This window comes from Trichechus manatus, unplaced genomic scaffold (genome assembly GCF_000243295.1).
Source record: "Trichechus manatus latirostris isolate Lorelei unplaced genomic scaffold, TriManLat1.0 scaffold00019, whole genome shotgun sequence".
Taxonomy (NCBI): Eukaryota; Metazoa; Chordata; class Mammalia; order Sirenia; family Trichechidae; genus Trichechus; species Trichechus manatus.
Genome location: NW_004443955.1, coordinates 2,828,454 through 2,852,637, shown reverse-complemented (window position 1 = coordinate 2,852,637; position 24,184 = coordinate 2,828,454). Strand labels below are relative to the sequence as shown.

Here is a 24,184-nt window from a genome sequence, read left to right as displayed (position 1 = left end):
GGCCCCCCACTTGTCACCCAGCGGCAGAGCCGCGCGCACCGCCGCCAGCCGTCGGGGGCGCGGACCGAGCCGGGGGCCCCACACCTGTCACCGGCGTCGGCCAGCGGCTCCGGAGGCGGAGAGCGCGAGACTAGGCCGGCGCTGCTGGGACTGCTGCACTCGGCCTGGAGCTCCAAGGCACAATGGCCCCGAAGCTGCTGCTGCTGCTCTGCCTCTTCTCTGGCTTGCGCGCAAGGTAAGTGGCGCGGAGCCCCGAGGCGGCTGGGAGGGGACCCGGGGGCGCTGTTCGCTCCTGGCTCGCCAGAGGCACCGGCGGCGGGGCCCTCACTCACCTGCCCCACGCCACGGGCGCAGCCTGCTCCGTCCCTGGTTGGGAGGCTGCAGTCTTCTAGGCAGACAGGATTTGGAGGACTCGGAGATTAATGGGGTCTTCCCATAAACCTTCCAGCACCTGGTGGTTTTAAGGGGTTTTGAAAACCAAGATCATAGGGCGGCAGCGATGTCTACCTCCTTTTCTATCCCAGAGTCCCCACCCCAGTGCTGCAGAATGGCACACACACATTGACCTGTGTTCTCTACCATGCCCACCACTCTGACATGTCCCAGGACCCTGGAGTATGGTTTCCTAGTGTCCAGTTTAGACCAGACTGGCGCAGAACAATTGACTGGAGGAAGGTAGAAGAAGCTTGTGGGAGGTGGGCAGCTGAGAGCCATGCTTTTCTGAAAGGACCCCCCTCCCCAGGTCACACATACACACACAAACACACATAAACACCTTCTAGATCATACACACGCACACATGCACCCACCTGCCCCCGTAAAGCTTGCATGTTGGAGTTGTTAATAAGGCCCCTGCTGGATAATGTAAGCTATTATCTCAACCCTTCCTCCTGTTAAGGGGCGCTTAGAATCACTCCAGGCAGAGATGAAGAGGGCTTTTGAGGAGAGAAGGAGATTGGGAATGGAAGCGTTAAGCCTGTCGCTGTAAATGCAACTAGAAATTCTGGGTTTGGTTTCTCTAATTCTGTCTCCCAGGCAGGATCTCTGGCGCAGAGCTTGCAGACTGATGTGTGATTTTGAAATTAGAGCAGCCCTGCCTCCCGCAGGAATCTTAGGGCACCCCCACTCCAAACACTCTTGTTTTCGCACTTTTGTTTTTCCGGTTTCTAGGAGTGAGAGAGCCAGAGAGTATTCCTGGGCGCTGTAAGCTTTGCAGGTGCCAGGAAGTATCGCCTGGAGGACTTGCCTTTCGTATTTGTGTGAAGTGCAAAGGGACTAGGAAGACTAATTAACTCATCTCACAAAACCTGAAAGAGCCCAGTTCCCACTCCCCACCTTTGACCTAGGTGCCAGCTCTGAGGAAGAAAGCCCTGGTGCTTACCTCCAAATCTCTTGTCTTTGCCAAGTGAGAGCATGAAAAGCAGTCAGTGAGCCAGGAATGGCAGACGCTACCAGTGACTCACAGACAACTTTCTCAATGAGGCAGCCAACGTCTTGGGTCTTTCAACTAAAGTTTTTTCCTAAGGAGAAAGCTGTGAATGGAAATACTAGTGTGCTTTCTGAGGGTGATTCTACCTGGATGGATCTCTGTGTAGAGGCTGAGAAGCAGGCAGGCAGGGTAACATAGAGATCCCAAGTCATGTGTAGATTGGAAGTCATATCTACATGACCGTTCTGTTGTCACCAACTGATGGCATGACCAAAATGCAGCTCAGGGTTAAGTAATCAACTGTTGCTTAACATTCTAGAAGGAAGACTGTATATTGTCCTCATAACTTTATGTGCATTGTAGGAAGATAATCTTAGCATATGACTTACATCAGTCAGTGTTCTCAGGATTCCCAAAAACAAATAAAATCTCTTGAGGATTTTCATCCTTCCATCCTGCCAAGGCAAATGTAATAATTTTAATATGATCTGTATCTAGGTTGGATCCTTGGCCTTCATAATAGAGATTGCATGGCAGCTGAAAAAATCCAAACATTAAACTAATTTTAGTACTCTAGGCCTGTCCTTTCAAAGTGCCTGTGTTCTTTGGTTGTATTTTACAGATGTGTAAAATAATCTGATTTCCAGCTTTATCTTTCAAAGCCGTTATAAATTCTGAGAGGGTCCTCATTTACACTCTGAGATGCCTTTCTGGCGTTGAGATTCTCTAGAAAGATTCTGACTGTTGTGCTCTGTGGTGATGACTTGGCAACTCCTTGGGGAGGAATCTCCCCATTCAGACACTGATGGATGAACTTATTATACATTAAAAAACTACGTCATACCTGGAACCTGGGTGATACCTTGAAGATGTTACTAGAGTGTTGCTCTGCTTTCTGAGGTTTAAGGGCTCTTCTTAATGTTTAAAAATATGTCAGACTTTTTCTCTCTTCTTCTGGATGAAAAGAAGGTGTAAGACATCAAAATCACATCTCAGGTTGAGCAGTTGTTGGCAATGACAGTACATCACCGATTTATTTTTAAGAAAAAGCTAATTGCAGTGACGGTGCTTTAGCACCTTACAATCTAAGTAATGAAAATGCTCAAAGATTATAGATAAACCACTTAAAATTCAGAAAAAGGACATTCTTCTTTTATCCACATTCCAGTGGGTCCCCAGAAATGAGATTTGATTTTCATCAAAGCAAGGATGTCCTGTTGGGTTGTTGGTTTGGCACTAGCAATATGAGGCTTCATTTTCTAAAGTCCTGTAGAAACCTGGCATGGGGACCAGGGTCTGCAGGAGCCCAGTGCTGGCCGCCGTGGGGCCACGAGCATATCTGCCCACACACTCTGCCCACTTTCCACTTCAGAAAAGCTATGGAGATGTTGCCACCATACTCCTGAAGAGGGAGAAGGAAATGTTCCTGCTTTTCGTTTCTCCTCCCTCCACTCCCCCCTGTCCTGGCCTTGCTCCAAGGAAGAAGCTTATGCAATTTCAGGAAAACCCTCTCATCACCACTAGAGGGAGAATTAGGCTCATTATAATACCTGTTATTGAAATAGCTCAAAATATGTTCAGAAACTGTAGCTGTGTGTATACAGAACAGTCAGGAGTTCATCAGTGTACTTGAGCTATGTATATGTGACCATTGAGGACATTGAAAATAACAGCATGGTCTGCTTCGGTAGTGGTGAACTGCCTTTGGGAATGGAAGGGGTAAAAGGGGGTGGGGGAGAAGGGGGAAAGAGAAGAAGAGAGAGAGAAAAGCAGAGGGAAAGCAGAAGGCACTGTGGCAGAGTGTGTGATATGTCCTGAGAAGTGGATGGCTTTAACAAGGAGAAATTTATTCTCTCACAGTCTAGTAGGCTAGAAGTCCGAATTCAGGGTGCCATCTCCAGGGGAAGGCTTTCTCTCTCTGCCTTCTCTGGGGGAAGTTCCTTGTCATCAGTCTTCCCTTGGTCTAGGAGCTTCTCTGAGCAGAAACTCTGGGTCCAAAGGATGCGCTGTGCTCCTGGTGCTGTTTTTTTGGTGATTTGAGGTTTCCATGTCTCTCTGCTTGCTTCTCTCTTTTGTATCTCAAAAGAGATTGGCTTAAGACGCACTCTAATCTTGTAGATTGAGTTCCGCTTCATTAATTCCATCTCATTAACATTATAGAGATAGGATTTACAACACATAGGAAAATCACATCAGATGACAAAATGTTGGACAGTCACACAATACTTGGAATCATGGCCCAGCCAAGTTGATAGACACGTATATTTGGGGGACACAGTTCCATCCATGACAGTGCTTCAACTTACTCCTTTTGGTTTTTGTAAAATGATAAGAATCCTGATAATTAAGAAAATACTTTTAGTGGGTCATTTTAAGTTCTATAATATTATCTGTATAAACGTTCAGCTTTACAAATAATGAAATGAAACATATCACTTAAGGAAATATGTGTTCCATATTTTGTAAGTTCTTATTGATGGTGAATATTCAGTATGAATAAATATCCTGCACAGCAATAAATAGTTTCCATGGCTACAATTTTTAGCCTTCTAGCCAACAGGTATTCAAGAAATAGAATTACAGTTAAAGATCAGCCTAGTAGGGAAGTTATTGCTAGACATACATCAAAATCTCATGTACATGTATATATTCATGTACATGTATATATTCATGTACAGCTTTAGACTGACCACTGGCCTAGTCTATGGTATGGAAAGTTAACGCCATAAAAAGACTCATGTATTATGTATAATGATCCTGAAGACTGAAATTTAGATTAAGTAGAGGTAATGAATTTAGTAAAGTTTATTCTTTTCATTTATTTCATGTTCTTTATAGATAATTTAGACAAGCCCAACAATTATATGGAAGAATGTTTTGCCCAGGACACCACCTGAGATGGTGTTAGCATTTTGGCTCCAGTCCTGGAAGCCAGACAGAAACTAGCTCAGACCCAATCAGGACAAATATACCTCGATGCAATTTTCTATTCTATTTTCCATTCTTTGTGAAGAAAAGTCATTATTAAGGCATGCACACTGACAAACAATAAAAAAGTTTGTTTTTCTGCTAGTTTTCTTGTTGTGGTGAATGTTGCGCACCTGGAAATGACTGCTTTAAAGCAGAGGAAAACCTCTCTTTAAGCACCAGTGGCTGTGTTGCTGAGGTGGCCCCCTAAGCATGCCGTTCAAGGCCTCGGGTCTACCTGCATTGCTTGGTAGAGGCTGCTGTCATGCTCACCCTGCAAGAAGAAAGTTCAGGGATGCTCAAGCATTCATCTGGGCCCATTTATTAACGAATACATATTAGAAAGATTTTAATTTTTAATATTCGTCTTAGCCTCTGTGCAAGAGATGAATCTGTCTGTGCTGAAGGAGTCATGTGAAACGGCCAGAGGATGTTCACCAACCAATATCTCTGTGACTTGCCGCAGAAACCACTAATCTCTTCTCCACTGGTAAAGCCAATCACCTCATCATGTCAGCATATTTGCATAGACCCACAGATTTCGGTCTTCATGAGAAGCACAGAAGTCAGACTCAGCTATTTCCAATGAGTGTATTCTGTCTTCAGTTACAAATGAGGTCTTGGCAATGAGGGGCGGAAACTGCACAATAGAATCCCCTTATGACAGCCCCTGGAAGGTTTGCGCCTTGACCTTCAGAAGTTATCAAGGTAGATCCAAGGCTGGCTGGCTGCCTGTTGGCAGACCTTCTGGCATTGGATTCCTGTGAGAATGCCTGTTGTTTAACTTGGCCATGAAATCATCATTTACTTGTGACATTTGGTGAGAAACAAGACTAGAGCTCCGTTGTGCCATCTTCTTAGTGGTAGCATTCTTCCTATTGAGTGTCGTTAGTTTCATTTTTTTCATGTTAGAAGCAATACATACAGTTGTGCTGAGGGTCCTTGGAGCTTTCTACTCAAGATTGGCTTTTTTTGGCCACTCAACAAAATGTAAGTAGTGCTTGGGTGGGACAAGTTTAAGGCACTTCTGGAACCACGGCTGCAACTTCTAAGCCACAGTTTTGTGCCATAATTACAGGTCCAGAAAGGTGGAAGAGGATGAATATGAAGATTCATCATCAAATCAAAAGTGGGTCTTGGCTCCAAAATCCCAGGACACAGATGTGACACTTATTCTCAACAAGTTGCTAAGAGAATATGATAAAAAGTTGAGGCCAGATATTGGAAGTGAGTATTTATGTTTGTTATTCCAACAAAACGTATGCTATGATGGTATAATTTTTAAGTTTTTATTTTGAAATAATAGGAGGTTCTCAAGAAGTTGTAAAGATATTACAGAGAGGTCTCCTGTATTCTTCACAAAATTTACCCTAATGGTTACATTATACTTTGTAATTATAGTACAATATAAAAACGATCCATTGGTACAATGTGTGTGTACAGTTCTGTGCCATTTTATCACGTGTAGATTTGTGTAAATACCACTGCAATAAAAATACAGAAATGTTCTATCACCACAAAGATCTCCCATCTGCTGTCCCTTCATAGTCACACTCCCCTCTCTCTCCAAACCCTAACCCCAAGAAACTGCTAATCTTTTTTCCACTTCTATATTTTTGTCATTTTGAGAATGTTATATAAATAGAATCATTTAGTATATGATTTTTTGAGGTTTGCTTTTTTTTATACTCAAAATTATTTTGAGATCCATGCAAGGTGTTACATGTACAGTAGTTTATTCCTTTTAGTTGCATAGTATTGCTTGATATATAGATGGGCCACAGTTCAACCGTTCACCCACTGAGGTGCCTTTTAGTTGTTTCCAGTATTTGGCAATTACAAATAAAATGGCTATAAATATATGTGTACAGGTTTTTGTATGGACATAAGATTTCATTTCTCTGAGATAAATGCCCAAAAATATGATTTCTGTGTCATGTAATTGTATGCTTAGTTTTTTAAGAAACTTAAACTTTTTGCAAAGTAACGGTGTCTTTTTATATTCCCACTAGCAATGTTATGAGAAATCCAGTTTCTCTGCATCCTTACCAGCAATTGGTATTGTCACTAATTTTTTTTATATGAAAAAAAATTATCATGGTGAAATGTATGTAACAAAACATATCAGTCATTTTTACATGTGCCATTCAATGACATTACATTCACTATGTTAGGGAAAAATCACCACTACCCATTTCCAGATATTTTCTTCACCCTTAAGGAAAACTCTGTACCCCTTAAGCAGTATCTCTCCTTTTCCTCTCTCACCTGCTTCTAGTAACCATCAACGAACTTAGGTCTCTATGCATTTGCCTATTCTGGATATGTCATATAAGTGAGATCATACAATATTTGTCCTTTTGTGTCTGATAGTTTGACTATTTTTTTTTAATTCTGACTGTTCTAGTAGATATTTAATGATATTGCATTGGGGTCTTTATTTGCATATCCCTAAGGTTAGTAATGTTGAACTATTTTCATGGGCTTATTTGCATTCCATATATCCTCTTCATGGAAATAGTTATTCATGTTATTTGCCCTTTTAAAAATTGGTCTTTTTCTTTTTACTGCTGAGTATTTAGAGTTGTTTATATTTTTTAGATCTCGTCCCTTGTCAGATATTTGGTATGCTAATATTTTATCTCAGTTTGACATTTGTTTTTTAATCCTCTTAACAAGGGCCTTCACTGAACAAAAGTTTTTAATTTTGATGAAGTTTATTTTCATGCTTTTGGAATAATGTCAAAGAACTCTTCATCAATCCCATTTCCCAAAGATTTTCTCCCATGTTTTCTTCTAAAAGTTTTATAATTTTATGTTTTACATTTTAATTCATTATCTGTTTTGAGTTAATTTTATGTAAAGTGGGAAGTTTGGATCAAGTTTTTTTTTTTTTTTTTTTGCCTCTGGATATCCAGTTACCCCAGAGCCATTTGTTAAAAAGGCTAGCCTTTCTAAACTGAATTGCTTCGGCACATTTGTCAAAAATCAGTTGGTTGTACTTGTGTGGGGCTATTTCTGGGTTCTCTATTCTGTTCCATTGATCTGTGTGTCTATCATTTCATCAGTCGTGATACCTGTAGCTATATAATAAATCTAGAATTTGGTAGAGTGATATGCCCCTTTATTACTCTTTCTCAAAATTACTTTAACTATTATAGCTCATTTGCCATTCATATATATTTTAGAATTACCTTGTCTGCATCTAAAAAAGAAAACTTGCTTGAGTTTTGATAGGACTTCTGTTAAACCCATATTTCAATTTGGGGAGAATTGAGATCTGCACTAAGTTGATTCTTCCAAATTCATTAGCAAATTTCCCTTTAAATGAAGATTTAGATCTTTTATTTTTTCATCAGTGTTTTATAGTTTTTAGCATACAAATTATTAATATATTTCGTTAGATTTACATCTAAGTAATTTTTGAATGGTTGTAAATGGTGTTTTTTTTTAGTTTTTTTGTTTGTTTACTGCTAGTATATAGAAATATAGTTGATTTTTATATGTTCGTGTTGTATCCTTCAACTTCTTGAATTTCCTTTTTAGTTTTAGAAATATTTTTTGGTAGATTCCTTAAGATATTTTGTCGACTCCATGTCGTCTGCAAATAAGGAGAGTTTTATTTCTCTCCAATGTATTATTGTTAGGCACTGTTGAGTTGGTTCCAACTCATAGTGATCCCATGTACAACAGAACGAAACGTTGCCCGATCCTGCACCATCCTCACAGTCGTTATGCCTGAGCCCATTGTTGCAGCCACTGTGTCAGTCCATCTCCTTGAGGGTCTTCCTTTTTTTTGCTGACCCTCTACTTTACCACGCATGATGTCCTTTTCCAGGGACAGATCTCTCCTGACAACATGTCCAAAATATGTGAGATGTAGTCTCACTTCTGAGGAGCATTCTGGTTGTACTTCTTCCAAGACAGATTTGTTCATTCTTTTGGAAGTCTATGGTAGATTCAATATTCTTCTCCAACACCACAATTCAAAGGCATCAATTCTTCTTTGGTCTTCCTTATTCATTGTCCAGCTTTTGCATGCATATGAGGCGATTGAAAACACCATGGCATGGGTCAGGTGCACCTTAGTTTTCAAAGCGACACCTCAGCTTTTTAACACTTTAAAGAGGTCTTTTGCAACATATTTGCCCAGTGCAGTGGGTCTTTTGATTTCTTGACTAGTGCTTCCATGGCTGTTGATTGTAGAACCAAGTAAAATGAAATCCTTGACAACTTCAATCTTTTCTCTGTTTATTTATGATGCTGCTTATTGGTCCAGTTGTGAGGATTTTTGTTTTCTTTATGTTAAGGTGTAATCCATACTGAAGGCTGTGGTCTTTGATCTTCATCAGTAAGTACTTCAAGTCCTCTTCACGTTCAGCAAGCAAGGCTGTGTCATCTGCATAATGCAGTTTGTTAATGAGTCTTCCTCCAATCCTGATGCTCCATTCTTCTTCATATAGTACAGCTACTCAGATTATTTGCTCAGCATACAGATTGAATAGGTATGGTGAAAGGATGCAACCCTGACGCACACCTTTCCTGACTTTAAACCATGCAGTATCCCCTTGTTCTGTTCGAACGACTGCTTCTCGATCTATGTACAGATTCCTCATGAGCGTAATTAAGTGTTCTGGAACTCTCATTCTTTGCAATATTGTCCATAACTTGTATGATCCACGCTATGCCTTTGCATAGTCAATAAAACACAGGTAAACACCTTTCTGGTATTCTCTACTTTCAGCCAGGATCCATCTGACATCAGCAATGATTTCCCTCATTCTCCGTCCTCCTCTGAATCTGGCTTGAATTTCTGGCAGTTCCCTGTTGGTATACTGTTGGAGCTGCTTTTGAATGATCTTCAGCAAAATTTTACTTGCGTATGATATTAATGGTATTTTTCAATAATTTTGCATTCAGTTGGATCACCTTTCTTCGGAATAGGCATAAATATGGATCTCTTCCAGTCGTTTGGCCAGGTAGGTGTCTTCCAAATTCCTTGCTTTAACCAGTGAGCACTTCCAGCGCTGCATCCAGTTGTTGAAACATATTAACTGGTATTCCGTCTATTCCTGGAGCCTTGTTTTTTGCCAATGCCTTCAGTGCAGCTTGAACTTCTTCCTTCAGTACCGTCGGTTCCTAATCATATGCTGCCTCCTGAAGTGGTTGAATGTCGACCAATTCTGTTTTGGTACAGTGACTCTGTATTCCTTCCATCTTCTTTTGATGCTTGCTACATCGTTTAATATTTTACCCATAGAATCCTTCAGTATTGCAACTCGAGGCTTGAATTTTTTCTTCAATTCTTTCAGCTTCAGAAATGCTGAGTGTGTTTTTCCCTTTTGGTTTTCTATCTCCAGGTCTTTGCATGTGTCATTATACTTTATTTTGTCTTCTCAAGTGGCCCTTTGAAATCTTTTGTTCAGCAATTTTACCTTCTTGCCTTATTGCACTGGCTAGACCTTTCAGCACTATGTTGAATAGAGTGGTAAGAGCAGATACCCTTGCGTTTTCCCAGATCTTGTGGGGACAACATTCAGTCTTTCACTAATAAGTCTAACTTTAGGTATTGTGTGTATATTCTTTATCAAGTTGAGAAAGTTCTCTATTTCTAGTTTTCTGAAAGTTTTTATTAATCATGAATAGATGTTGAATTTTTCCAAATGCTTTTTCTGCATTGGTTGATATGATCATGCAATTTTTAAGTTGCCAGTTACCAGTTGCCGTTGAATTGATTCCAACTCATGGGTACTACAGTGTTTCAGAGTAGAACTGTGCTCCACTGGATTTTCAATGGCTGTGAACTTTTGGAAATAGATCCCTGGCATTTTTTTCTGAGGTTTCTGTAGGTGGATTCAGACTGTTAACTTTTTGGTTAGTAGCTGAACGCTTAACTGCACTACCTAAGGACTCCTGATATGGTGGATTACAGTGATTGATTTTAAATATTGAACCTGCCTTACATCGCTGGAATAAACTCTACCTGATCATGGTGTGGTGGCAGAGGTGGTTCAGTGATAGAATTGTGGCCCTCTGTGCAGAGTTCGATTCCTGGCTAATGTACCTCAAGCATAGCCACCAACCATCTATTAGTGGGGGCTTGCATGTTGCTATGATGTTGAACAGATTTCAGGGGAGTTTACAGATTAAGATGGATTAAGAGAAAATACCTGGCAATCTACTTCCTAATATCAGCCAAAGAAAACCTTATGGATCACAGCTGATCATGGGGGTGGCACTGGACTGAGCAGCTTTTTGTTCTGTCATGCATGACATCACTATGAGTTGGGGGCTAACTCCACGGCAGCTAACACCAAAAGTGATGGTGTATAATTCTTTTTATACTGAATTTTATTTGCTAATATTTTGTTACGAATTTTTTTATTCTATTCTTGAGGGATACTGGCCTGTAATTTTTTTTTTTTTTTTTTTGGTCTTTTTTTGGTTTTGGTAGCAGGGTAATACTAGCTTCATAAAACAAATTGTGAAGTGTTTCCTCCTCTTTTTTTGTTTCTTCTAGACTATGTTGTGCAGAGTTGGTATTAATTCTTCTTTAATAGTTTGATAGAATTCTCCAGTGATACCCTCTGAGCCTGGCGATTTCTTTTGTGGGAGTTTTTTCATTACAAATTAATTTCCTTAGTAGTTATAGAGATATTCACATTATCTTACATATTGGGTGAGTTGTGGTTGTTTGTGCTTTTTGAGTAATTGGTACATGTTTTCTCAGTTGTCAAATTTATGCGTGTAGAGTTATATGTAATATTCCCTATTATCTTTTTGATGCCTGCAACGTCTTTAGTGACATCCTCTGTTTCATCCTGATATTGGTAGTTTCTGTCTTCTTCATTTTTTTCTTTGTCATTATTTGCTAAAAGTTTTTTTTTTTTTTTAATTTCATTGATGTTTTCAAAGAACCAGCTATTTGTTTCATTGACTGTCTCTATTTTTTGGTTTCAATTTCATTGACTTTTGCTTTTATCTTTATTATTTTCTTCCTTCTAATTGCTTTGTGTTTATTTTTCTGTTCTTCTTGAAGTAGAATTTAGATTATTGATAGCAGACTATTCTTTTCTACTGTAGACATTTAGTGCTTAAATTTCCCTCTTGGCACTACCTTAGCTGTAACTCACAAATTTGATATGCCATGTTTTCATTTTCATTCATTTCAATGTATTTTTTAATTTCCTTTAAGACATCTTCTTTGACCCATGGATTATGTAGAAATGCATTGTTTAGTTTCCAAGTGTTTGGAAAGTTTCCTGTTATCTTTCTGTTGTTGATTTCTAGTTTGATTCCTTTGTGGTCAGAGAACATACACTTAATGGATTTTAATTTGTTTAAATTTGTTGATATTTGTTTTATGGCCCAATGTATGTTTTATCTTGGGATATGTTCCATGGGCACTTGGGAAGAATGTATGCTCTGCTTTGTTGGATGAATTAGGTCCTGTTGGTTGAGGATGTTGTTGAGTTCCTGTATAGCTTTGCTGATTTTCTGTCTAGTTGTTCTGTTGGTTGTTTTGATAGATTAATAATTAATAGGTTAAAAATAGATTTTCTCTAAGACAAGCGTAATGTGTTTGGCCAGGACAACTGTGGTATTAGTCAGAGAACATAAGGGTTGCAGGAGACACTTTTTTATAAGAGCACCTGGGGCCTGTTTCCTCTTCTTCATGGGCTCAGTTTCATTTAGAGCCCAGCAGCCTTCCAAACCTCACACTACCTGTTTTAGTTGTCTAGTGCTGTTGTTGTTGTTAGGTGCCATCGAGTCGGTTCCAACTCATAGCAACCCTACATACAACAGGATGAAACACTGCCCAATCCTGCGCCATCCTCACAATCGTTGTTATGCTTGAGCCCTTTGTTGCAGCCACTGTGTCATTCCATCTTGTTGAGGGTCTTCCTCTTTTTCACTGATGCTCTACTTTACTAAGCATGATGTCCTTCTCCAGGGACTGGTTCCTCCTGATAACATGTCCAAAGCATGTGAGACATATTCTCACCATCCTTGCTTCTAAGGAGCATTCTGGTGCTGCTCTAACAGAAATACCATAAGTGGATAGCTTTAACAAAGAGAAATTTGTTCTCTCACAGTCCAGGAGGCTAGAAGTCCAAATTCAGGGTGCCAGCCCCAGGGGAAGGCTTTATCTGTGAGTTGGCTTTGGAGGAAGGTCCTTGTCATCAACCTTTCTTTGGTCTAGGAGCATCTCAGCACAGGAACCCTGAGTACAAAAGACACACTCTGCTCCTGGTGCTGCTTTCTTGATGGTATAAGGTCCCCTATCTCTCTGCTTGCTTCTCTTTTATATATCAAAAGAAATTGACTCAAGAGACAATCTAATCTTATAGATTGAGTCCTGCCTCATTAACATAACTGCCTCTAATCCCACCTCATCAACATCATAGAGGTAGGATGTACAACACATCAGAAAATCACATCATCAGATGACAAAAAAGGTGGACAATCACACAATACTGGGAATCATGGCCTAACCAAGTTGACATACATTTTTGGGGGACTCAGTTCAATCCATAACATTACCCTAACCCCCTCTTCCTCCTTTTTTTCCCAAGACTGAGGCAAAGGACACCAGCTTATCTGTAGCAGAACCTACAATTACACTGGTTCTAGTAGGCATAGATTTTCAAAATCATTCTGGTGTAGCAAGAGGAGAGTTTGCATGTATGTGTCCAGAATGGTACTGAAGATGTCACATCATCTTTCTGGGCCTCAGTTACCTCTTCTATCCAATGAAGGAGAGGGACCAAATCACTCCTATGCTTCCTTCCAGCTTTAAAATTTTATTCAGTGAGAGATATATCTATACTGCCATTTCACAAAGTAAATTAAGTCAGCTGTCACTACAGTTTTCCCATCATAATTATATAAAAGTTCTATCCAGTGTGAAGAATGTGCAGCAATTTTATACTTATACTGAAAGGGAAGATTAAAAAATGTTACTGATTTCTTCATTAAGTATCAGTCATTGTGCTTGACCTCAGAACAATGATAAATAAGCTCTTTGCCCTTCTGGGTGCTCACAGCTATGCTAGGCCCCAGCAGAGCATTTCCCTGCCACCTCCCATTCACGTTCACACTCGTCCCCTGAGGTGGAAAACTGCACCTAGGTCAAAAGTGGGGCAGGGGTCGGGGGGCTTGGCTTTCAACTTGGACCTTTCTGACTTTCTTGCTAGATCCCTTAGCCACTGTACTATTTATTGAAAATGCAACACAAGCCTAGTCAAAAAGAGGGCACCCTCCACCCACCCCCATACAGAAAACCACTTGGAGGGGGATATACTAATGATGTGTCATGTGCAACAGGAAAGCCAGAATCATCGATTCTAAAGATTTTTTTTTTATTATCTACACAAGGAATTGTGAATTTTCCAAGTAAAGTGGCATGCATACACGCTAAGAACAAATGTTTCTTTTAAGGAAGGCAACTCTTCTAAAGCCTCATGCCATTTGGGCCTCAGCAGTCTTTTCACAGGTAAGAAGAGCTCTGTAGAATCGGAACGAGAGATTAGAGAACAATAACTAAATGTAAAGTCGTGATGCGGGATGCTCCTCTTTGGTTTCAGACTTTGAAGTTCCACCACGTACAGTGCCATCAGCCTTGGGGAACAGAGTGGCCTGGTGAGAGTTCCCATGACCACTGGAGGATTTGAGGATTCATCCTCCTGTTTTGTTTAAATTGTAAATAATGTCTGTCATGGTTTGAATTATGTCCTCCAAAAAATGTATCAGTTTGGCTGGGCCATGATTCCCAGAATTGTGTGGTTGGCCTTCATTTTGTGATTGTAATTTTATGTTAAGGATTAGGGTGGGATTGTAACATCACCCTTACCCAGGTCACATTCCTGATCCAAAGTAAAGGGAGTTTCCCCTGGGGTGTGGCCTGTGCCACCTTTTATCTCTCCAGAGATAAAAGGAAAGAGAAGCAAGCAGAGAATTGGGGACCTCATACCATCAAGAAAGCAGTGCCGGGAGCAGACCGCATCCTTTGGACCGGGGTCTCTGCGCCGAGAAGCTCCTAGTCTGGGGGAACTCTGATGAGAAGGCCAAGAGAGAGAGAAAGCCTTCCCCTGGAGCTGACACCCTGAATTTGGACTTTTAGCCTACTTTACTGTAAGGAAATAAACTTCTCTTTGTTAAAAACATCCACTTGTGGTGTTTCTGTTATAGCAGCACTGGACAACGAAGACAATGTCCAATGACGGAATCTAGTAACTTGCTGATGTTCAGAGTAACTGCCCCCATAATAATGCTCCTGAATTTACACCATTTTCTTTCATAGTTCAGGATTCTGCTTGAAAAGAGAATTGCCTATAAAAATCTGAACGCCTCTTCCTTTCCTTACTACTTTTTTCAAATACTACCTGCTGTATCTCTTATAACCACCGTTCCTCCTTATCAAGGAACAACTCTTATCTACACAACATTGTGCTGTACGTGGATTTATCATCAGTTCACTGATTGCCAGTTCACTTTGCTTGCTGTACATCACTCCCTCACTCCCTCAGTCAGTCATGGCTTCCCACTGAGCACACCTGCCTTGTACCAACCCCTGCTTTAGGCCATGGGGCAGGTGGGAACCACATGGATACTGTCCACACTTGGGTTCTTCTGATGGTGAAGGAACAGGACTTGGTAGTAGATATTGGTGTTTCTACTTTGGAGTAAACAAAGCCTAAGTCACTTCCAGTTTAAAACCCTTGAAATCTCCACTTTGCTTCTGGGGTAAATTTCAAGCTCCTTAAATTGCCATGAAGAAGTAAACTTTACTTGAGATTTGCTTACCTCTTCACTTTCATTTCCTGTTATTCATGCCTCACCTGTTGTTTACCAAACCTCCTGTTTTCTGCATCTGGACTCTTGCTTATGCTGCCCTTTTGGCCCAGCAGGACCCCTTTTTCTCCCCCCTCTAAAGTGAACCAACTCATACTTTTCTTGATGCTTCACTGTCATATCCCACTAGAAGCCTTCCTTTATGGCCTGCCCCTCCTACTATGATGGATCAAATGTACTCTGGGTTCTTCTAACATTAGTGTTTTCATCTTTAAAATGGGGATAATAACCTTTGAAGAACTGTCTTGAGAATAACATGATATGATGTAATCATGTAACAGCTCCTGAAATATTTTTGTGCACTTTCCATGCTTCCACAGCTGAAAACTAATCTTTTTATTTTCCAGGACACAGATTCTAATTCCTAACTACAGATGCATCTGTTTAAATTGACATTGCCCAACATATGTAGTCCATCTGAACCTGCAAAGACTCAACTTCAGGAAATAAATGAAATGCCTCATCATTGTCATTGTCACAATAAATAGATGAAATTGAACAGATTCATTCATGCTGTGTAGATGTAACATGTAAGCGTGGTATCCTCTAATTAGTTTTCACAATACAGATTGTGATCATTATGTTTTTTAAATACTTTCTCCTCAACTAACTTCTAAATTATTGATTTATCTCTTTTAGCTTGCAGTCTTTAAGCATCCATCATTCTAAGTAATACTTAAGCTATATCTTTTATCAGTTCAGGGTTATGCAGGGTGTCATTTATCTTGGGGAAAGAGCTTGTCATATGAGTTGGAAAAGGCTGGAGGAGGATAAACCTTTTAATAAGAGAATTGTGAAAAGGGAGAGAAATGATCGAAGTGAATTTCTCTCCCTTCAGGGTTTCAAGAAACTTGAACCACTCTCATGAAAATAGATCATAACAGAATACAAATTCCCTCCTCAATATCTAAACTCTCTGTGCCAAATAAGATCAGTGATGGGAAAAATAAAAGGCTTGTCATTGGTTTTTAAAGATGAATGGATACTGTGAAGATGTGCACAATGCATTGAAATGACCAACATCTGAATAATCTTCACTTGGCTATGTCCATGGCTAGAAGGCCTAATTTTCTATTCCTCTTTTTCAGATGTTTGCCTATCTGGGCTTCTTTACCAGCTTTTCTAAAGCTTGTCTTCCCAGTTTAGTCACCTATACGTGAAATGAAAAATACTCAACATTTAGGAACTTCCACAAGAGGCAGTTGGTTGCATGAGTGAGGAGGTGAAGTATGCTTGTTGCAGAAGTCACCAAGTCCAGCTTCCTCCTCAGCTGGGGATGCTCACACAGTGGCGTCACTATGGGCATATGGCGGGTGCAGACCACACCAGCTGACACTGTCAGAGGGAGTGACACAAAAATAACTGTCTATAATCTTTTTGTACAGAGTTTCAGAAGAAATTTATTATTTTTTTAATAAAAAATATGACTCTAGTTATAACAAAAACAGTTTTTGTAAGCCCAGCTTACATGTAAAAAAAGATAAAACTCTATGCTAACATACTTTCTGAACCTTCTAATGCACTCCAGTCAGAGCTACCTTTATTACCCAATTACAATGATGAATCAAATCACTTGGTTTAGTCTGCACGCACTACAAGCACATGCTGTTGTTTTTGTTGCTGCCAGTGTTTTTATAGTTGGTGATTATAGCAATTTTTTTGGTGTTTTAGCTACCATATTTTGGTAATTAGTATCTGTGAACCTATATTAATAAATTTTTTGAGTGAAGTAGTAATTAAAGGAAAAGAAGGAGTGATATACAGGAATTATGATTTACAAGTGACATTAGTACAAAAAACATTACTAAGGATTCTGTGTAGTCTGGTACGGGAGGAGGTCCATGGGGACCTCCATGACACCATGAGTTACTGCATGGGGTGATACCAACCCAGTGATGCCACTGTGTTCACACACTCCTCCTGAGTGGGAGCATGGAGGAAGATGACAGAGCTGATCATGGAGCACTGTTGTGACCCAGGCAGCCCTGGCTGAGTGACATGGGTGGGACTTACCATCCTTTTCTGAGTTTTTCCTCCTCTACTAACATAAACTCATTGCTCCCTGAGGTTCTAATCTTTCGAGTTGCTATTGTCAATTTGATCTCATATAGATAGTTATTAAAAGAGTATAATGCTCAAGGCAGATGTTTTTTTCTTCTATGGTATTTTATTGTGTTTTTAGTGAAAGTTTACACAGCAAATTAGGTTCCCTATTAACAATTTCTACTCATAGTATTCAGTGACATTGGTTACTTTTTTCACAACGTGTCAACATTCTCATTATTTCCATTCTGATTGTTCTGTTTTATTAATCTAGTTTCCCTGCCCCCCCTCTTACTCTCTCATCTTTGCTTTAGGGTTACTGTTGACCATTTATAGGAGCCCTGGTAGCAGAGTGGTTAAAGCACTTGGCTGCTGACTGAAAGGTCAGCAGTTCGAACTCACCAGTCACTCCATGGGAGAAAGATGTGGCAGTCTGCTTCTATAACAATTTACAGCCTTGGAAACCCTGTGAGGCAGTTCTACTCTGTCCTATAGGGTTGCTATGAGTTGGAATCAAACTGATGGCAGTGGGTTTGGGCTTTTTCTGGTTGACCATTTGATCTCACATAGATGATTTTTTAAAAGAAGCATAGTACTCCCAGGTGATATTGTTTATTTCATGAGCCAATCTGTTATTTAGCTGAAAAGTGATCTTTGTGAGTGGATTCAGTTTAAAATTTAAAGGATATCTCAGGGTGATAGACTCAGGAGTTCCTTTAGTCACAGTCGGTCTAGTAAACCTGGCCTTTTTTAAGAATTTGAGTTTTCTTCTACATTTTTCTCCCATTCTATCCAGGACTATCTACTGTGTCCCTGGTAGGAACAGTCAGTAGAGGTAACAGGTGCCATCTAGTTCTCCTGGTCTCAGGGTAGATGAGGCCATGGTTTGTGTATACTATCAATCCTGAAGACTAGTTTCCTCTTAGAGTCTTTGGTTTCCTTCTTTCTCTTTTGCTCTGGACAAGTAGAGACCATTAGCTCTATCTTAGATGGCCACTCACAAGCTTTTAAAACCCTAGATGCTACTCACCTAACTAGGATGTAGCATGTAAACTTTACGAACTATATTATGCCAATTGACTGAGTAGTCCCATGAGACTATGGTCCTAAGCCTTCGAACTCAGTAAACTAATCTTGTGAAGTGTTTGGTTATGTCTAGGAAGTATCCATAACTGTGCCCCTTACGTGCTTTATTATATATACGAATATATATGCATCACACACGTATAAAATATGCCTACAGGTACACCTATACCTGCACACAAATATACACACATATACCTTCCTGTACACATATATGCATACATATTTACCTATGTAACTACATATTTTGGTTGTAATTGCTGTTGTTGCATAATTGTATATGTTACAGCATTTGCCAAAAACGTCCCTTATTCTTGTTACTCACCACATGTCTGTCATTTTGTCATATTGTGGTGCCTTGCATGTTGCTCTGATACTTGAAGTTTGCTACTGGTATTTCAAATATCAGCAGGGTCACCCTTGATGGACAGGTTTCAGCAGAGCTTGCAGACTAAGTCTAGGAGAAAGGACTTGGCGGTCTACTTCTGAAAAAATTGGCCAGTGAAAACTTTATGAATAGCAGTGGAACATTGTCTGGTATAGTGCAGGAAGATGAGTCCCTCAAGCTGGAAGGTACTCAAAATACAACTGGGGAAGAGCTGCCTCCTGAAAGTAGAGTCGACCTTAATGATGTGGATGGAGTAAAGTTTTTGAGACCTTCATTTGCTGATGTGGCATGACTCAAAATGAGAAGAAACAGCTGCAAACCTCCATAAATAATTGGAATGCAGAATGTATGAATGTAGGAAAATTGGAAATCATCAAAAATGGAATGGAATAGATAAACATCAATAATCTAGGCATTAGTGAGGTGAAATGGACTGGTATTGGTCATTTTAAATCAGGAAATCATATGGTTGACTCTGCTGGGAATGACAAATTGAACATTTCAAGATCTATCCTGAAGTACAATGCTGTCAGTGATGCCTACAAGGAAGACCAGTTAATACAATTATTATTCAAATTTACACTCCAACCACTAATACTAAAGATGAGGAAATTGAACATTTTTTACCAATTTCTGCAGTGTTAAATAGATCAAACGTGCAGTCGAGATGCATTAGTAATTACTGGTGAGGAAGAATCAGTAGTTGAAAAATACGGCCTTGGTGATAGAAATGATGCCGGAGATCACGTGATAGGATTTTGCAAGACCAACAACTTCTTCATTGCTAATACCTTTTTTCAGAAACATAAAAGGTGATTATACACGTGGACTTGCCGGATGGAATACACAGGAATCAAATAGACTACCTCTGTGGAAAGAGATGAGGGAGAGGCTCAATATCATCAGTCAGAACAAGGCAGGGGCCAATCATGGAACAGATCATCATTTGCTCATATGCAAGTTCAAGCTGAAGTTGAAGAAAATTAAAACAAGTCCATAAGAGCCAAAATATGACCTTGAGTATATCCCAGCTGAATTTGGAGACAATCTCAAGAATAGATTTGACACACTGAACACTAATGACTGAAGACCAGACAAATTGTGAGACAACATTAAAGACATCATACATGAACAAAGCAAGAAGAGCTAATTAAACAGACAGGAAACAAAGACCAAAATGGATGTCATGAAACTTGCTCTTGAATGTCGAGTAGCTAAAGTGAATGGAAGAAATGATGAAGTGAAAGAGCTAAACAGATTTCAAAGGGCAGCTTGAGAAGACAAAGGAAAATATTATAATGAAATGTGCAAAGACCTGGAGTTAAAAAACCAAAAGGGAAAAATATACTCTGCATTTCTCAAGCTGAAAGAACTTAAGAAAAAATTCGAGCTTCGAGTTGGAATTTTAAAGAATTCTGTGGGCAAAATATTGGATGATGCAGGAAGCATCAAAAGCAGGTGGAAGGAATAAAGAGAGTCATTGTACCATAAAGAATTGGTCAGTGTTCAACCATTTCGGAGATAGCATATGATCAAGAACCTACGGTATTGAAGGAAGAAGTTCAAGCTGCACTGAAGGGAATGGTGAAAAACAAGGCTTCAGGAATTGACGGAATACCAATTGAGATGTTTCAAAAATAGATGCAGTGCTGGAGATGCTCACTTGTTTATGTCAAGAAATTTGGAAGACATCTTACTGGCCAACCAACTGGAAAAGATCCGTATTTATGCCCATTCTAAAGAAAAGTGATCCAGCATAATGCAGAAATTATCAAACAATATCATAATATCACAAGTAAAATTTTGCTGAAGATCATTCAAAAGCGGTTGCAGCAGTACATCCACAGAGAACTGCCAGAAATTGAAGGAGGATTCAGAAGAGGAAGTGGAATGAGGGACGTCATTGCTGATGTCAGATGTAACTTGGCTGAAAACAGAGAATACCGGAAAGATGTTTACCTATGTTTTATTGACTATGCAAAGGCATTTGATTATGTGGATCATAACAAATTATGGATACCATTGTGAAGAATGGGAAATCCAGACCACTTAGTTGTGCTCATGAGGAACCTGTACATAGACCAAGAGGCATTCGTTTGAACAGAGCAAGGGGATACTGCATGGTTTAAAATCAAGAGGTGTGGGTCAGGGTAGTATCCTTTTCACCATACTTTTTCAATCTGTACGCTGCACAAATAATCTGAGAAGCTGGACTATATGAAGAAGAACATGGCACCAGGATTGGAGGAAGACTCATTAACAACTTGCAATATGCAGATAACACATCCTTACTGGCCGAAAGTGAAGAGGACTTGAAGCACTTACTGATCTTCATCAGTATGGATTACACCTCAACATAAAGAAAACAAAAATCCTTGCAACTGGACCAATAAGCAACATCATGATAAATGGAAAAAAGTTTGACTTTGTCAAAGATTTCATTTTACTTGAACCCACAATCAATGACCATGGAAACAACCATCAGGAAATCAAAAGACGTATTGCATTGGCCAAATCTTCTGCAAAAGACCTCTTTAAAATGTTGAGAAGCAAAGATGTCACTTTGAGGACTAAGGTTCGCCTGATCCAAGCCATGATATTTTTAATTGCCTCATATGCATGCGAAAGCTGGGCAATGATTAAGGAAGACCAAAGCAGAATTGATGCCTTTGAATTACGGTGTTGGCAAAGAATATCAAATATACCATGGACTGCCAGAAAACTGAACAAGTCTGTTTTGGAAGAATTAGACTTGTTACCAGGAGGGACCAGTCCCTGGAGAAGGACATCATGCTTGGTAAAGTAGAATATCAGCAAAAAATAGGAAGACCCTCAACGAGATAGACTGACACAGTGGCTGCAACAATGGGCTTAAGCATAACAATGAGTGTGAGGATGGCACAGGACCAGGAAGTGTTTCTTCCTGTTGTACATAGGGTTGCTATGAGCCAGAACTGACTCAACAGCACCTAACAACAACAGCGTTGTAAATGGTACTGATTTCTTAGTTTCCTTTTTTAGAATTCTGTTAGTATAAAGGAACCCAACTGATATTTGTGTTTTGATCTTTTACCCTGCAATGTCACTGATTTGTTCAATTAGATCTGAAAGTTTTCTTATGGAATCTTTGGGATTTTCTGTGTATACGATAAAGTCATCTGTAAATAGGGGTGGTTTTACTTCCTTACCAATTTGGATACCCTTTACTACTTCTGTTTCTTTTTCTCAGTTTTATTTAAAAAAATTTTTTTTTATTGTACTTTAGATGAAGGTTTACAGAACAAATACTTCCTCATTAAACAGTCAGTACACGTATTGTTTTATGACATTGGGTAACAACCCCACGACATGTCAACAGTCTCCCTTCTGACCTTGGAGGACTGTTTTTTTTTTTTTTTGGTGAAAATATACATGGCCAGAGATACACCGTTTCAAAAATTTCTACATGTACAATTCAGTGACATTGATTACATTCTTCCAGTTGTGCTGTTATTCTCACTATCCTTTTCCAAATTATTCCATCACCATTGTCTTCAACTCACTGCCCCCTAGGCTTCCCATCAAACCTTTTGAGTTGCTATTGTCAGTTTGATCTCACGTAATTTTTTTTTCATACTTTAAATGAAGGTTTACAGAACAAATAGTTTCTCATTAAACAGTTAGTACACATATTGTTTTATGACAATGGTTAACAACCCCATGACATGTCAACACTGTCCCTTCTCAACTTTTGGTTCCGTATTACCAGGTTTCCTGTCCCCTCCTGCCTTCTAGTCCCTGGACTGTTGTTCCCCGTTAGTCTCATTTTGTTTATGGGGCTGTCTAATCTGGCTGAACGGTGAACCTTGGGAGTGACTTCATTACTGAGCTAAAAGGGTGTCTGGGGGCCGTACTCTTGGGGGTTCTCCAGTCTCTGTCAGGCCAGTAAGTCTGGTCATTTTTTGTGAGTTAGAATTTTGTTCTACATCCTTCTCCAGCTCTGCCCAGGACCCTCTGTTGTGATCCTGGTCAGAGCAGTCAGTGGTGGTAGCCGGGCACCGTCTAGCTGTACTGGACTCAAGTCTGGTGGAGGCCATGGTAGATGTGGTTCCATTAGACCTTTGGATTAATCTTTTCCTTGTATCTCGTTCTCTTCATTCTCCCTTGCTCCTGAAGGGGTGAGACCAGAGGAGTATCTTAGATGGCTGCTCACAGGCTTTTAAGACCCCAGGCGCTACTCACCAAGGTAGAATGTAGAACATTGCCTTTATAAACTGTGTTATGCCAGCTGAGCTAGATGTTCCCTGAGACCATGGTCTGCACAGCCGTCCGCCCAGCAATTCCCTCTCTCAGGGGGTTTGGATATGTCTATGGAGCTTCCGTCACCTTTCCTTGTACAAGTTGTGCTGGCTTCTCCAGTACTGTGTACTGTCTTACCCTTCACCAAAGTTACCACTTATCTATAGTCTAGTTAGTTTCACCCCCCCAAACCTTCCCATCTCTGGTAACCAACAAAGATTGTTTCTTTTTGTGTGTAAACTTTTTCATGACTTTTTATAGTAGAGATCTCATACAATATTTGTCCTTTTGTGATTGACTTATTTCACTCAACATAATGTCCTCCAGTTTGATCCATGTTATGAGATGCTTCACAGATTCATCATTGTTTTCTCATTGCATAGTACTCCATTGTGTGTATGTACCATAGTTTGTTTATCCATTTATCAGTTGATGGGCATCGAGGTTGTTTGCATCTTTTTGCTATTGTGAACAATACTACAATGAACATGGGTGTGCATACGTCTATTTGTGTGATGGCTCTTATTTCTCTAGGATATATTCCTAGGAGTGGGATTGCTGGATCAGTTGATATTTCTATTTCTAGCTTTCTAAGGAAACGCCATATCATTTTCCAAAGTGGCTGTATCATTATGCATTCCCACCAACAGTGCATAAGAGGTCCGATCTCCCAGCAGCCTCTCCAACATTTGTTATTTCCAGTGTTTTTGATTCGTGCCAGTAATGCCAGGGTGAGATGGTATCTCATTGTGGTTTTAATTTGCATTTCTCTAATGACTCTTGATTGCGAGCATTTCCTTATGTGTCTGTTGGCTTTTGGTGAAGTGTCTGTTCATTTCCTTTGGCCATATTTTAATAGGATTATTTGTCTTTTTGTTGTTGAGGTGTTGGATTTTCATATAGATATTAGAGATTAGACCTTTGTCTGACTTGTACTGTCCAAAATTTTTTTCCCAGTCTGTAGGTTCTGTTTTTACTCTTTTCGTGAAGTCTTTTAATGAGCATATGTGTTTAATTTTTAGAAGATCCCAGTTATCTAGCTTATCTTCTGGAGTTTTTGTGTTGTTGGTTATGGTTTGTATCCTGTTAATGCCCTGCATTAGGGCCTCTAGTGTTGATCCTATTTTTTCTTCTATGAACTT

At 39.8% G+C, this 24,184-nt stretch overlaps 1 protein-coding gene across 1 annotated transcript in view; it reads left to right on the top strand.

Moving 5' to 3' along the window:
* The first annotated feature begins 167 nt into the window (after window positions 1-167).
* The window catches only part of GABRG3 (gamma-aminobutyric acid type A receptor subunit gamma3), a 909,494-nt gene continuing 885,477 nt past the window's right edge, over window positions 168-24,184 (top strand). The window contains exons 1-2 of the mRNA XM_004372620.2: window positions 168-235; window positions 5,475-5,623. Coding sequence (XP_004372677.1) covers window positions 183-235; window positions 5,475-5,623 — 202 coding nt within the window. The 5' untranslated portion in view covers window positions 168-182. The remainder of the gene's footprint in view (window positions 236-5,474; window positions 5,624-24,184) is intronic.